Source organism: Chrysochloris asiatica, unplaced genomic scaffold (assembly GCF_000296735.1).
Source record: "Chrysochloris asiatica unplaced genomic scaffold, ChrAsi1.0 scaffold00035, whole genome shotgun sequence".
Lineage (NCBI taxonomy): Eukaryota > Metazoa > Chordata > Mammalia > Afrosoricida > Chrysochloridae > Chrysochloris > Chrysochloris asiatica.
The window spans coordinates 10459727-10476191 of NW_006408553.1; the positions used below are offsets into that span (position 1 = coordinate 10459727).

Below are 16465 nucleotides of genomic sequence, written 5' to 3' on the forward strand. Positions count from 1 at the left end.
GTGTTATGGCTCATATTTCATATGGATAAATAACAAGTAGAGGAATTTTTGGATCATAAAGTATTTCTATTTCCAACTTTCTGACGAAGTACCATACTGTTTTCCAGATTGGTTAGACCATTTTTCAATCCCACCAGAAATGTAGGAGGGTCCCAGTCTCCCCACATACTTGCCAGCATTTACTGTACTCTACTTTTTTGATCTACATGAGTAGTGCTCTTTATAAACACGCAATATGCAATAGTAGGGTAGGGTTCGTGTTAACAAGTCAAAGCAGCATGGGTTTTTGTTTTGTTTTGTTTTTATACTATGTTAATTTCAGATAAAATTATTTTTCATTTAGAAATGCAAATTCTTTTAAGCAATATGGTGAACACTGCTTTTGGGGTAATTGTGTTTTTACTTTGCATTAACATGAATTTAAGAAAAAGAATCATGGTGCTTTTATAAACCTTTGGAGTATATGTAAATACATTTTAAAAAAATAAATCATTAGCATTAGCTAGTAGCCTAGTATTTTCATTATTGATATAAGACTTAAAGGTTTATTGCACAGATTCAAATTAAAATGTGTTTTTGTTTTGTAAAAACTATTGTAGATTTTTACTTCCAAATGACTTTTTGCCACCTAATGCTTTTATTTATAGGAATGCTGATATTTTATATACATAGTTTATTTCAACATCATGTTTAATAAAAGCTTGTTTATAAATGCATATGTACAGAAGTCTATCTCAAAAGAAAATCAAAGTTATTAGAAAATGTTTGAAGTTGCATTAAGAACTAACTGATAATGCATATAGACTTTAAATGATTTTGTAGTTTATTTCTGTGTGATAAGGGAAGCTTTTGATTATTGAATTATTCAAAATATTTCCCAAAGGACTTAATATAAAATCCTTTCTGATAGAATAATTTTATTTTGTATGTCATATGGCTTCATGTTCATATTATGTAAGTTACATATTTTGCTTTTATAAAGTTTATAATGTTTCTACAGTGATCTATATTTCTGCTTTCCATATGCATGTGGTTACCTAAGTTAATATTTATGTAAATTTTCAGCAAATCTGGGGGGAAAAAAACTTTTTATCCAACCTGTGATTATTTTGAATAAGTTGGATTTTACTCTAAAAAAATAATAAAATAAAATATGGTGTTAGAACTAGAAGAAGTACAATTAAAATGTTCTTTAAAAGCTAAAATGGCCAGACTTTGTCTCTCATACTTCAGACATTAGACAACTACACACATGGGTCTCACCAGTTGGAATATACAGGAATGAAATTGATTTATTATTGGTAGAAGAGTTTCATATTATCAACCAAAACAAGGCCAGGGACAGACTGTGGAGCAGACCATCAATTGCTCATATGGCAAGTTCAAGCTGAAGCTGAAAAAAATGAAAACAAGTCCATGAGAGCTACAATGTGACTTTGAATATCCCACTTGAATTTAGAGATCACCTAAAGAACATATCTGATGCATTAGATATTAAAGACTGGAGACCATAAGAATTGTGATATGACATGAATAACATAATACAGGAAGAAAGTAAAAGGTCATTAAGAAGATAAAAGAGAAGGAAAATACCAAAATGGATGTCAGAAAAGACTCTGAGACTTGCTCTCTTGTGTAGAGATGATAAAGAAATTGGAAGAAATGAGGAGGTAAAGAGCTGAACAGAAAATTTCAAAAGGCAGCTTGAGAAGACAAAATCTATTATTAAAAAGAAATATGCAAAGATGTGGAGTTAGAAAACCAAATGGAAGAACATGCTCAACAGTCCTCATGCTCAGGGAACTGAAGGAAAAAATTCAAGCCTTAGCTTGCAATATTGAAGTATTCAGTGGGCAAAATACTTAATGATAAAGAAAGCATCAAAAGAACATGGAGGAACTACACAGAGTCACTGTACCAGAAAAAGATGGTTGATGTTCAAATATTTTTAAAGGTAGCATATAATCAAGAACCTATGATATTGAAGGAAGAAGTCCAAGGTAAATTCCCTAAACCAATTTTAAACCATTCCATTTTCCCTCATTATGTCCAAACAACTGCTTCTTGGTCTATGTACAGGTTCCTCAAGAGCATAATTAAGTGTTCCGGAATACTTATATTTTGCATTGTTTTCCATAACTTGTCATGATCCACACAATTGAAAGTCAATAAAGCACAGGTAAACATCTTTCTGGTATTCTCTGCTCTCAGCCAAAATCCATCTGACATCAGCAATGATATCTCTCCTTCCACGTCCTCTTCTGAACCCAGCTTGAATCTCTGGAAGTTCTCTGTCAATGCATGGTTGCAGCTATTTTTGAATTATCTTTAGCAAAATTTAGCTTGCATAGGATATTAATGATATTGTCCTATGATTTCCACATTCCATTGGGTCACCTGTCTTTGGAATGGGCACAAATATGGATCTTTTCTAGTCAGCCAGGGAGTTGATAATAGATGAATGAGTGCTCCTTGGAAACCTTATACAGGATTGCTATGGGTCAGAATCAACTTGACAGCACTTAACAACAACAAAAAGCGTGGAAGCATGTCTGACTACTGCTTCATAGGAATCAGTCCTGGGCTGATTTTGATTTTGATTGTCTTTCTCCCTTGGGAAGCCAGGGGAAGTCAGACATGGTTCCCATATGGTTTTTGTACAGTAACACTAAATAAATAACTAAAATAGAATCTTTTACAAAAAGTAACTCAAAATGGATCATAGATCTAAAGTAAGATGCAAAACTACACAAATTTTAGAATGTACCATTGGAGAAAATTTAGGTTATTTTGAAAATCTAGAAAATGTAGGATTCCATCATGACCTTTCAGATAAAATACTAAAAGAATGATTTATTTTTTTTAATGTAAGTTGAATTTCATTAAAATTCTATTATTTTACTCTATCAAAGGCACTTTAGTTAAGAGAATCAAATGACAAGCTGACCTTGCAGTTAGCTGTCCAATGCTTACCCAACAAGGTCACAAATGTTGAAGAAAATACTTGTGAAACACATATTTGCAAAGGAGTCATATCCAAAGTATGCAGTAAAATTTAAAACTCAGCAATAAGAAAACAAACAACATTATCACAAATAAAACAATGTGGACACTTCATCAAAGATAAAGAGATGGTAAACAAGCAAAACATATAAAAGATGCTCAACATCTTACTTGTTGCTATTGTTAAGTGCCATGGAGCTAATTCCGACTCATAGCAACCTTGTATAAGGTTTCCCAGGCTATATACCATTTAGAATCAGAAACCCTCATCTTTCTCCTTCAAAGCAGCTGATGGGCTGAAACTGTCTGCCTAGTTGTTCACAGTCCAGTACTTGTTGTATGGAGCCACTGCTCTCCCCTCTTACTTGCTAGGGAATTGCAGATTAAAGGAATAAGATACCATTCATTAGCACATATGTTAGCGTGGCTACAATCCAAAACCCTAACAACACCAAAAGATGAGGAAGATGTGGTGCCACAGCAGCTCTTACTCATTTCTGGAAGGAATACCAGTGGTGCTTTCCCTCTGGAAGGCAGTCTGGTAGTTTCTTACAAAATGAAACATAAACTTACTACACAATGCAGCAATCCCACTTCCAGGTACTTACCCAAATCAGTTTAATGCATCTATTCACATAAACACCTTCACATGAATGTTTTAGCAGCTTTTATTAATAATTGCTAAAATTGAAATAACCAAGATGTCTTTCAGTAGGTGAATGAATAAACAAATAGGTAAAACCTTATAAAAATGTTATTCAGCAACAGATAAAAATAAGCTATTAAGCTATAAAGAGAGGTTGTTGTTATTAAGTGCCATGTAGTCAGTTCTGACTCATAATGACCCTGTGTAGGGTTTCTGAGGAGCAGCTGGTGGGTTTGAACTGCTGGTCTTGTGGTTAGCACTCCAGTGCTTATCCTGCAGCACCACATCTGGACTCCATGAGGAGAGGCAGAAGAACATTAATATTATGTAGCTAAGTGAAAGAAGTTATCTGAAAAGGCATTTATTGGATGATTCCAATTGTATGGTATTATGAAAAAGGCAAAACTATGGCAAAATTAAAAAAAAGAAAAGAAAAAGAAAGAAAGTAAGAGCTAGGGAGGTAAGGAAAGGAATGAATAGGTAGACCATAGGACATTTTTAAGGAATTGAAATTATTCTGTATGATACTGTAATCTGCAATGAAGGACACATAATATTATGTGTTTATCAAAACCCATTGTTGTTGTTGTTGTTATGTGCCCTGGAGTCAGTTCCAACTCATAGCGACCCTGTACAGCGTTTCCAAGGCTGTAAATCTTTATGGGAGCAGAAAGCCTCATCTTTCTCCTGAGGAGCAACTGGTAGTTTTGAACTGCTGACAGTTGGCAGCCTGACTCGTAACCACTATGCTACCAGAACTCCTTAGGACTATTCAAAACAAAAGTGAACTCTAATACCAACTATAAACTTTACTATAGTCAACTATGCCTCCAGCAATCCTATAGGACAGACTAGGGTTTTGAGTCTGTAAATCTTGACAGAAGCATACTACCTCAAATTGCTCCCTCTGAGCAGTTGGTAGGTTCAAATCTCCCACCATTCAGTTACCACTGCTTAACTTACTGTGTCACCAAGTGAGTTAATGCTTAACTCACTGTGTTACCAGGTGAACCAATGCTTAACTCACAATGTCTCCAAGGTTTCTATGATTTATGATGGTGATATTTGTGTGCCATCAAGCCAGTTCCAAACTTATGCAGTTGGGGGTGGTGGTATGCTGTGGAGTCAATTTCAACTTATAGCAACACTTCACAGGGTTTCCGAAGCTGTAAATCTTTATGGGAGCAGAAAGTCTCATCTTTCTCCCATGGAACTGCTGGTAGCTTCAAACTGTTGACTTTATTTAGATAAGCAGCCCGACTTGTAATCACTATGCTATCAGAGACTTTCCAGGGCTGTAAACCTTTAAGGGAACATTGTTGTTGTTAGGTGCTATCAAGTGGGTACCGATTCATAGCGACCCTATGCGCAACAGAAGGAAACACTACCCGATCCTGGGCCCACCTCACAATTGTTGTCACGCTTGAACACATTGATGCTGCCACTTGGCCAATTTATGTCTCTGGGGATCTTCCTCTTTTTCTCTGACCTTCCACCTTACCAAACATGATATCCTTCTCCAGCGACTGGTCCCTTCTGACAGTATGTCCGACATATGAGAAATGACGTTTGGTCATCCTGGCCTTCAAGGAGCACTCTGGCTGCACTTCTCCAAAATGGATCTATTGGTTCTTCTGGCAGCCCATAGCACTTTCAATATTCTCCTCCAATACCATAACTCAAAAGCATCAATTCTTCTACAGTCTTCCTTATTCACTGTCCAGCTTTCACATGCAAATGAGGTTATTGAAAATACCATGGCTTGGGTCAGGGACACCTTAGTCCTCAAGCTGACATCTTTGCTCTTCAACACTTTAAAAGGTCTTGTGCAACTCGTTCGAGCTCTTGACTGCTGCTTCTGTGAGTGTTGATAGTTGATGCAAGAAGAATGAAGTCCTTGATAACTTCAATCTTTTTTGCGTTGATAAGAATGTTATTTATTGGTCCAATAGTGAGGATTTTTGTTTTCTTTACATTGAAATGCAATCCATATTAAAGACTGTGTTCTTTGATCTTCACTAGTAAGTATTTTAAGTCCTCTTCATTTTCAGCAAACAAGGTTGTATCATCTGCATATCACAGGTTGTTAATGAGTCTTCCTCCAATCCTCATTCCATGTTTTTCTTCATATAACCCATCTTCTTGCATTATTTGCTCAGCATACAGGTTGAATAAGTATGGTGAAATAATACAACCCTGTCACAAACATTTCTTAATTTTAAACCATTCAGTGATCCAATGTTCTGTTCAAAACAACTGCTTCTTGGTTCATGTACAGATTCCTCATGAGCACAATTAAGTGTTCAGAATACTCATACTTCTCAATGTTGTCCATAACTTTTCATGATCCACACAATTGAAAGTCTTTGTGTAGTCCATAAAACAAGAGTTAACATCTTTCTGGTATCCTATGCTTTCAGCCAAGATCTGTCGGACATCAGCAATGATACGGGTGCATAGAGACTCATATTTTTCCTGAATTGCTGATCTTGCTGTTACTAATCCATCTCTATATCCATTATGCTATCATGGCTCTTTCCTATGAACTATTTTTGTTGTTGTTGTTGTTGTTAAGTACCATTGAGTCAGCTCTGACTCAGAAATTTTATAGAGAGTTTTCCTGGAGCAACTGGTAGCTTTGAACTACCAACCCTTCAGTCAACAGTCCAGTATTGGTCCTACTGTGCCATACCAGGAGTCATATAGAAATATTGTTGCTTTAAAAAAAAATGTTTTATTGTAAATTGTGTGATAGTTTACATGGGAGAACATTACTTGTACATTCATCCTATTGTATATCGTTTCACTGCCATGGTTACAATCCCCTCCGTGCATCATCAACCCACCAAAGGGTTGGGAAAGCCTGACCATCGGGTCATCAGCACATAGTCCCTCTCCCTTTCTAGGTCTAGAGTCCCCAGCTGCTCCACCTCTCCACATCATCGTCTCTGCCTCCATCTCTGGTGTCACTGTTTCTCTGGGTAGTATCCCACACTCTTCTCCCTTGATGGTCCCAGGGACCTCTGCTCCTGGACTGCAAAGTCAAACACTCCCCTTCTTTTACTACAAAATGTCTACCTTTACATTTCCAATCCTCACAGTCAATCCTGATAGCAGTTATTCACTATTGTACTACAAGGGTCCTATCTGCATCTCCTTTCATCAGCTCCACCCAGACAGATTGGATACAAATGGAGATTCTATCTTTCTCCACACCCTCTGGATCTAGGCTCCCTCTTGAGCTTGTAAATCAGTCACTTATTGCCTTTCTAGCCCTCCCATTTTGGGTAGCCAATGTCGAAGTTGCCCACCCCGTGTATCAAGGGGGTGAGAATGATCCTCGCTGTAAAGATTTGTACTTTCTTTTTGCTGTTGTTTTTAAGTGCAATAGACTTGGCTTGAACTCATACTGACCCTGTACAAGGATTTTGAGGAACGACTATTGTGTTTGGACCACCAACCTTGCAGTTAGCGGTGCAGTGGTTATCCTACTGTACCATACCAGCACTCCATAGTTAGATAGATTTTAAAGATATACCTTGTTCACGTGAACTCGAAGTTGGTGACTCTCAAGCAAGTAAGGAAGTTTGTTGGCGATTTCCATCCATGGCTTATAATGGCTTGGGAGTTCTTTCTGCATTCAAAATAGAAATAGTTCAGTATTCTAGACATCTTTGGCAATCAACTTCAGGAAGTGGCTAGTTTCAGGTTTTAGTTTTTAGAAAGAAATGAAGTCAATTCAGTTTTACAAATATTGATTGAGAATTCACTATATGGTAGTTTCTGCAGTTATACAAATTACTAAAATATAATCCTTATCTTTAAGGAATATGCAGCCTAGTCAGAAGGAAAAACATGCAGTCAGTTATACCTCAATGCAGGATAACATATTCAAGTACTGATGTGTGTATAATATTAGGGATTTGTAAAGGAGAGTATTTTTCTGGTGTGGGGCTGTAGGATAAGCACTTGACTTCATAGTTGATTTGAACCAAAAGATTAGTGGTTCAAACTCACCAGCCACTCCTTGGAAACCCTATACAGGGTCACTATGATTCAGAACTGACTCAATGGCACTTAACAACAACAACAAAGGGGAGAATGTAGTTAATTCTGTCATCATTAGAAGTGAACTTAAGGGTTGTATTCCTGGTCTGGTACTGTAGGATAAGCACTGGACGGCTAACTACAAGATTGGAGGTTCAAACTTACCAGCTGATCCTTGGAAATCCTATACAGGGTGTCTGAGTTGGAACCGATTCTATAGCACTTAACAACAACAACATTTGTTGCCCTACTCCTCCTTATTCAGTGTACAGCCTGCACAATTAAATGTTTCTGGTTTAAAAGATGATAAGGTGAGGATAATTTCTAGATTAATGGATTAGGTGAAAGAACGAATCCGTAGGAACATAAATTGAAACGAAATGCAGGCTGAAGCCACAGCATGGTTTAAAGATAGTGAATTCTTTTTTAAATACACTGATCTTAAACTATCTGGAGAATATAATTGTATGACTGTGTACTGGGCATTTGGATACACAGTTTAAAGATCAAGAAGGAAGTCAGATTAGAAATACTCACATATATTTAGATGCATAATTATAATGAAAAACCCTCATTGTAGTTAAAACCACAAGTACGTATGACGTCTTTCTGGGGATCATGTGAAGTGAAACAAGAAGAAAACCTAGATTGGAACATTGGAGGGTATTTACAAAGCAGGTAGAGGAATGGAAACCAGTAACACAGATCATAAAAACATTTGTAGAGGTTCATTTAGCAAGATCATGAACCCAAAGAGAATTTCACTGAAGTTAGGAATCATCAGGTCAAATGCATCATTCCAAAGTTAAACTAAGATTGTTTCCTATAACAGAAAAGAGTAGAATGTAACTAAAATACCCCAGTCTTTTCTACACACATGGATTAAAAATTAGATCGATGTCAGTGAAGCAAAGTTTAAATTTTGAAGGAAGTAAAATAAAGAGAAGAAATATAGATTACTTTTCTTTCCTCCAAAAAGTTTTGCAACAAGGGGAGGGAAGAAATAAAGTTTTAGGGAAATGCAAATTTGTGTTTGAGAGCTATTTCACTTAGGAATGAAAATTTCAGCAGTCCTGGTGTTGTGCTGGGTCTGCTAAATGCAAGGTTGGCAGTTCAAACCCACCAGCAGTTTGTTGGAAACCCTATACAGGATTTCTATGAATTGGAACAAATTTGACCACACTTACAACAACATTGAGGAACCAGGGAAATTTGAAAATCATAAGTTTGGAGAGATATAAAGCTAAGATTACCCTAAATTACTTGTTGGAAGCCCTCTGGCCCTCAGAACATATGATAAACCCAGGATCTAGTGCCAGGTTAATTATTCTGCAATGTTGTTGTTAGGTATCCTCATTAATAATCACTAAAATGTAAATTTAATTATGAGAAAAATTGCAAAATAATAAAGGCATACATGATATATATGCCATATAAAATTTCTGTAAAAGCACATAAGAAATTATGGAGGGTGGCCATGGCTTGATAAAAGGTTGAGAGTTATGGTACTTTAATTAAGTTTTATGCTTTTTAAATGTCTTTCCATAAGCTTTGACAGGTTTTTAAACTATTATATTTGAGAAATATTCATTTATTGAAGAATTATTTTAATAACATTGGTAGTACCAAAGCAACAATTGAATTGTAGTGCAAATAATGCAATACAAATTATATTTTTAAAACTTAAAATAGAAAGCAATATGGTGCTTCCTCAGAAGGTTGGAAATAGATATACCTTATGATCCAGCAATTCCTCTATTTGGTATTTACCCACAAGAAATACGAGCCATAACATGAGTAGATATATGCACACCAATGTTCATAGCAGCACTATTTACAATAGCAAAAAGATGGAGACAGCCAAAGTGCCCATCAACTGAAAAATCGATAAACAAACTGTAGTACATACACAAAATGGAATATTATGCTACCTTGAAGAATAAGAAGGAAGCTGCAAGTCACCGCATAGCATGGATGAACATTGAGGACATTATGTTGAATGAAATTAATCAGTCACAAAAGAAGAAATACTGCATAGGACCACTAATGTAAAAGACTAAGGAAAAGAACTCATACTAAGGGGGTAGGGTGGGGTGGATTCTTTGCTGGTTGCTGGGATGTGGGGGGTAGGGTGAGGGAAGTGAGGGGAAGGTGGAGCACAGGGTAGAGAATAGACACATGATAGTTTGGGTGCTGGGAAGGGGGCCAATATACAAGAAGGAGAGGGGAATGGAAGAACAAAGCAGATGGGAGAACAATTAGTCAGGTTTGAATGGGCTAAGTGGGACAGAGGTAAAGAATTATGTATTCACAACCTTGGAAAAACAGGGCTCTGGGATACAGAGATTGAGACATGGCTGAAAGGGGGAAAATAATGTTAAGATGCTTGACTGTCTTTTGAATCTTGGTTTCCCTTGTATAGCATTATAAAATAGACACTTGAGGGGAGAGAAAGGAATAGCCAGAAATATCACCATAGAAAACTTGTAAGTCTGTCTTCTGCTTATAACTGGTTGGAATCCCTAAAATAGGGCTACAACGTGACCAATGAAGGAGGCTTCCTGCAGAGCCTCTACATTACATAAGACTATATAGGTGGACTCCTGAATAGCATCCAGAATCTTCAGAGGTGGGAAATTTCCACTTGAAAGGATGGGCAGACCAGCCTGGAACAGCTAGGAGAACAGAAGATACTTCTTGAAAGAAAGACCTAAAGGAAAAATACAAACAATATAGGCAGACCGACTGATTACTATAAGAACAAGCCTGGGAAGTGAGAGAAAAACAGAAATGAAGCTGCGAGCTAAGCCTTACGAAGTTCAATAGACACCTGTGAACCCAGCTGGAGACCTGGTTGTCCAGCAGTTTGGCAAGACCTGGGGACTTTAGGGCCCAGAGTCAGTGACATAGCCACAGAGGACTAGAGTGGAGAGTGAAGAATCAGCTAGTAAGAATCAAAGGCATATGCACAAGAACACCCACTCTTACAGATAATACCCACTTGACCTGGCTTCAATGACTGGATGATTAGAACTCAACTAGAACAAGAAAGAAGAGGGAAAAAAAGAGTAAACTGATACAACTGGATGAACTTGACACACATCTATGGATGCAGTAGTTCAAAAGAGGGAACAAATGTTTACAGCAAGGATCATTCCCACCCCCTCCATAAACAGAGTAGGCAGGAATGGGCAACTTGGACATTAGTTACCCAAAGCCATGGGGCTACAAAGGCTTACAAGCTTTCAAGAGAGAACCTAGATCCAGAGATCATGGAAGAAGGTAGAATCTCCACTGAGTAGTATCCAATCTGTCTAGGTGGGGTTGATGAAAGGAAATGTGGATAGGTCTCTTGTGATACAATAGTGAATAATTGTTATCAGGACTGATTATGAGGGTTGGGAATGTAAAGGTAGACATTTTGTAGCAAGGAGGGGAGTGATTAACTTTTCAGTCTAGGAGCAGAAGTCCCTGGGACCATCAAGGGAGAAGAGCAGAGAGCGGGACCTGACCCAGAGAAGTAGTGATGCCAGAGATGGAGGCAGAGACAATGATGCGGTGAGATGAAGCAGCTGGGGACTTTAGACCCAGAGAGGGAGAGGGACTGTGTGCTAAAGACCGGGGGCGAGCTTGTAGGGTATACCCTTTGGTTGGTTGATGATGCATGGAGGGGATTGTAACCATAGCAATCAAATGATATACAATAGGATGAATGTAAAACTAATGTTCTCCCATGTAAACTACCACATAATTCACAATAAAACATTAAAACAAAAAACTTAAAAGTAAAAAAATGGGTAATGTTCAATGTTTCCAGAAAGAGAACTGGTACTCCCTTTAAATATCTTATATTATAAATCGATTCTTTTTTTTTCCTGTAGGTCAATCAAAAAGTAACTTTCAAATTTTTAAATGTGCAGATTCTTTAATTCAGTAAGTCTACTTCTAGAAACTGGTTCTAAGGAAGTAATCAGAAAATATCTATGAACCCGAACTGACTGAATGGTACTTAACAACAACAAAATATGTGATGCATATTTTTATGAACATATTGAATGTCATTACAGAGATGATGGCATAGGTTATTCAAAATGAATTGTATAACAGGAAATCAAGGATTAATATTCATAGTCTTCAAAAAGTCTCTTTAAAGTGGGTTTTGAGAAAAGCACTATTAGCTATCTCATCTCATGACTTCTGTGATGCTTAGAAAAGGGATGACATTTTGAGAATTAAAGTGAGCCATCTTGGGTTTTTTTCTGTGTCCTGGTTTACATGGAAATTCTTAAATTTTTAAGTCTTAAATTAATTATTAAATTCTGAAATGCTGCATTTTACCTCAGTCTATACTGCTCTCCCATGAAAATTTAAAGCCTCTGATATCCTATAAAGGGTTACTATGATTCAGAACCAATTCGATAGCATTTACCAACAACAGCAACATATTACATTTTATTCTTTAACATCTACTTTTTCCTTTCCCTTAGATTTCTCTCTCTCTCTTCCTATCTTCTCTTTTTCATCCTCTTTCTTTTTAAGAGAGTTCTAATGCTTGTATTTCTGCATAATTCCACAAAACCAAAACTAAACAAACATGAGCTTTGAGGTTCTCTGGGCTCTCCCAATATAGTTCCCAGTCTAGCTATATCAGCAACACTTGTGTTCATGGACTTCTGTATGGCGCTGTAGGATCAGCACCAGACTGGGAACCACAAGGTCAGAAATTCAAACCTTGGACATCCATAGAGTCCCTATGAGTTGGAACTGACTCGACAGCACTTAATATTAACAACACACAATTCAGAGAGATGAATTATGTCAACTTATCTTATGTATCTCTCACCAATATCTGTTGCCAAATGACTCATCACCATAAGCAGAAATTCTTTGCTTTCTAAATAATGGCATCTCCATCCTACTCATCACAACCACTATTAAACTATGATATCTATACAATTGTCAGTCCTAGCTATTTTGTGCTTCAATGGACATATTGTGTGTATGTATATGTGTGTGTGTTCATCTCTATTAGTATTTGTGTTCAAACATGTCATGGATTGAATTGTGTTCCCTCCCCAAAAAATATGTGTCATAAATCCTAACCCCTGTACCTGTGGTTATAATGCCATTTAGGGATGGAATTTATTTAATATGCTAGTGAGCCATATTAGTAGTAGGATGTGTCTTGAGTAAATTCCTTTTGTTACACAATAGGAACAGATTAAACAATGAAGTAGAGATGGAGAAAGATAGTTGTCACATGAAGATCAACAAGGAATCAAGAAAGAGAAGTTAATAAGAAGCAAGACCTTTCCTCCAGAAAAATAGACTTGTGTTAGAGCTGGTGTCCTGATTTCAGACTTCTAGCCTCCTATGAGAAAATAATTTCGAAAAGACACCCACTTGTGATTTTCCTGTTATAGCAGCATTAGATAATTAAGACAGATAACTTCTTAAACGTCTTACAAGTAATTCAAGCAGTAACAGATTAACAGTTTGTTACTCTTGCCAAACTGGTGGGAAAATAAACAATTTTATTGTTGGGAGCGGCTGAACCAAAGGTGTCAGACTTGGGGCAGTTTAATGGAAGGATTGCAACTAAATAGCTGTGGTCCAGAAAATCAGGCTGCTCCTAGGTCAGGCTGCTCCCTGAGGAACTTGCAAAGCCTGCCTCAGGGAACAAGGAATTTTCAACATCTTTCCTTGTACACAGCCATGGCCTTCAGTTTAGGCTGCAAAAGCATCTCACTATCCTATCTCTGTTTCCCTAGCAACTACATTCTTCTGATGAAGTCCCACTTATACTGCTTGCATCTATACACCAAAAGTTTTTTGCAATCTTTTCCCTGCCTCCAGCTCTCTCCTTTGATTTGTGTATATAATAAAGGAGCTGATCGTAGGATGGTGTCACAGTATCTCCATTAGAGTGCTGTGGCCAACCTGGTCTCAACTTTGCTATATTTCAATTGTGTCTTGTGTCTTCCATTTATTTCTCATCTCCCGTCACCCCTGTTGTTGTTGTTGTTAAGTGCCGTTAAGTTGATTCCAACCCATAGCGACCCTGTATAGGGTTTCCGAGGAGCAGATGGTGAGTTTGAACTGCCGACTTTGCAGTTCAAACAGCTTTGTAGTCTGGCGCATTAACCCACAGCACCTCACCAGGACTCCCCCATCACTCCTACTTGGGTTTAATCTCTTCGTGTGGGTCGCGGAGCATAGCCACTTATTGGACGTGGCATTTTATTACTATGTACTCGTAACAACATTACAGTATAAGTGCCAGTTTCTCCAAACTCTGCCCAACACTGAACATAACCAGTCTTTTTCTGCCCGTGCCAATCTTAGTACGTTATACTGTCTTTCACATGTGCATTTATTAGCAAATTTGAACGATGATTCAAACGTGTTTTATGTAGTAGCTTTTTCTGGTTCTTTGATGATTTTTTTCCTGCATTCTTAACAGTACCAGTCAAGGAAGCTAACAGAGAACAAGCTCAGGAGCCAACCGGCTTTCATTCTAATCCAGATTATAAAATAATGAAAAAGTAGGAACCCAGACGTTTGTGTTTCAACAAACCCTCCATGGATATGGTAACCTTACAAGTGATCATATAAGAGAGAAAACATTTTAAAGAATTTTTAAAGGCCATTAAAACTCTTCTCTTTTGACTTTCCATTCAGAGAGTAACCCCAGCGAGACAGATTGACAAAGTGGCAGCATCAATGGGCTCAAGTGTGGAAACAATTGTGAGGTTGGCCCAGGACCAGGCAGTGTTTCATTCTGTTGTGCATAGGGTTGATATGAGTCAGCACCGACTTGATGGTACATAATGAAAATAACAATTAGAGAATAAATTGGAGTCCTGGTGTGGTGCTGTAGGATAAGCACTGGAAAACAAAATTGATTGTGAACCGCAAGGTAACCAGCCGATACTCTGAAACTCTGAAACACAGCGTGGCTATGAGTCAGAACCGACTTGATTTCAATGGCACTTACAACAATAACTTAGAGATTAAAGAAAGTATTTAATTATGTTAATTGTATTTTTGATTGCCAGGTTTGTTCCTGGAAAGCTCCTGTGTGGGAAATAGGATCAGCTGATGGGGCTTTCAAAAGATAGTATCCCTTTTGTGTTTTTGTTACATATCCATCGCATCTGTTTTTAAACCTGCGTAATGATACAATAGTCTACTGGTGAATATTACTAATTATTTGCAACTTTTAACTTTAAACAAGCATGAAACAATTCTAATAAGTGTATTTTAAAACATTTTCTGACTATTTCATTAGAACTAATTTTTAGAAGTAGATTTACTGCATTACAGATTCTGTACATTTAAAAATTAGAAAGTTACTTCTTGATTGACCTACAGAAAAAAATGACATCAATATATAATGGCATTTGTTGTATATGATCTATAAAGAGAGTACCAATTCACCTATGTTTCTGAAAACTGAACATTACCAATCTTTTTCATTTTGCTTTGTTTTAAAAGTATATCTAGGGATTTATAAAGCTTATTAAAACAACTCTTTAATAAATATATCTCAAATATAACAATTTAAAAATCAACAAAACCTTATGACAAGACATTCATAAAGCACAAAATTTGTTAAAGTACCCTAACTTTCATCCTCCCATCTAGCAGTGACCACCTTCCACAATTTCTTATTTTTCAGAAATTTTATATGGCATATATATCACATGTGCCATTATTAATTATATACGTTTCTCATAATCACATTTTGGTGATTAGTAATGGATTGAAATCTTTGTCATTGTACTCTGTGTGTGTGTGTGTGTGAGTGCTTGTTTGTGTGAAAGTGTCTATTCATAAGAGCGTAGCCAAATGAACCAATATTTTTACTTATCCTTCTGGGGCTTCAAATGATACTTAGAGATCTCTTCCCATCTCAACATAATATTTTTTAGAATATTTCTTGGTTTATTATTGTTCCTTGAATCTTTAATCCATCTGTATTTGTTTTTCTGTGTTATATATTAAGATATATTGTCTCATTATTTCCCTTTTGGAGTAGAGGATGTTAATGTTCAGAGAGGTTAGATGACTTTCATACGGTCAACAACCAGGTCAATCCTCTTGTAACTTGTTGTCCTTTCCAAACCTTATCAAAGAGTAACACAGAGAGACTGGCAGTAAGGATGGGGATAGAAGATTATTTAAAGAAGACAGAAAACAAATTTTATATGCTTTTTTTCTCTTTCCATTAGAGAGACCCAAAATTGGATGGACAGAAATAATAATATTCTTGGTTTCTTTTCTTTATAAATACAAAGGTCTGTATTATGTTAATTTCTGTCTAGACTTTCACATTTTTTAAAGTATAAGTTTTAAAAAATTAAACATTATGACTCCTACAAGTATAAGACATGTGTTAAAAATATATTTAAGTCTGGAGTGGCTAAAAGAGCAGAAGATACTTCTTGAAAGAAAAACTGACAGGAAAAATACAAAACAATAAGGGCAGCCCAACTGACTACTACAAGAACAAGCAAATTGCTCACTCAAGAGACATTAAGGCAAGTGGTCAAGTCCCCTTGGGGAAAACCCTTTCCAAGACTAAGACTCAATGGGAATACATGAGCAGGCAAGTGGTCTGACTGGTAACCACATTGGTCACTGGTATGAGAAAGTGAGAGAAAAACAGCAATGAAGTTGCGAGCTAAGCCCTACAACATTCAATAGACTCTTGTGAACCTGGGTGGAGACCTGGTTGGCCAGCATTATGGCAAGACCTGGGGATTC

General features: G+C 36.9%; 1 protein-coding gene across 1 annotated transcript in view; it reads right to left on the reverse strand.

The window, feature by feature from the left end:
* IDO2 (indoleamine 2,3-dioxygenase 2) overlaps nucleotides 1-16465 on the reverse strand; it is a 90527-nt gene that overhangs the window by 64424 nt on the left and 9638 nt on the right. The window contains exon 3 of the mRNA XM_006859988.1: nucleotides 7188-7283. Within this exon, the coding sequence (XP_006860050.1) occupies nucleotides 7188-7283 (96 nt within the window). The remainder of the gene's footprint in view (nucleotides 1-7187; nucleotides 7284-16465) is intronic.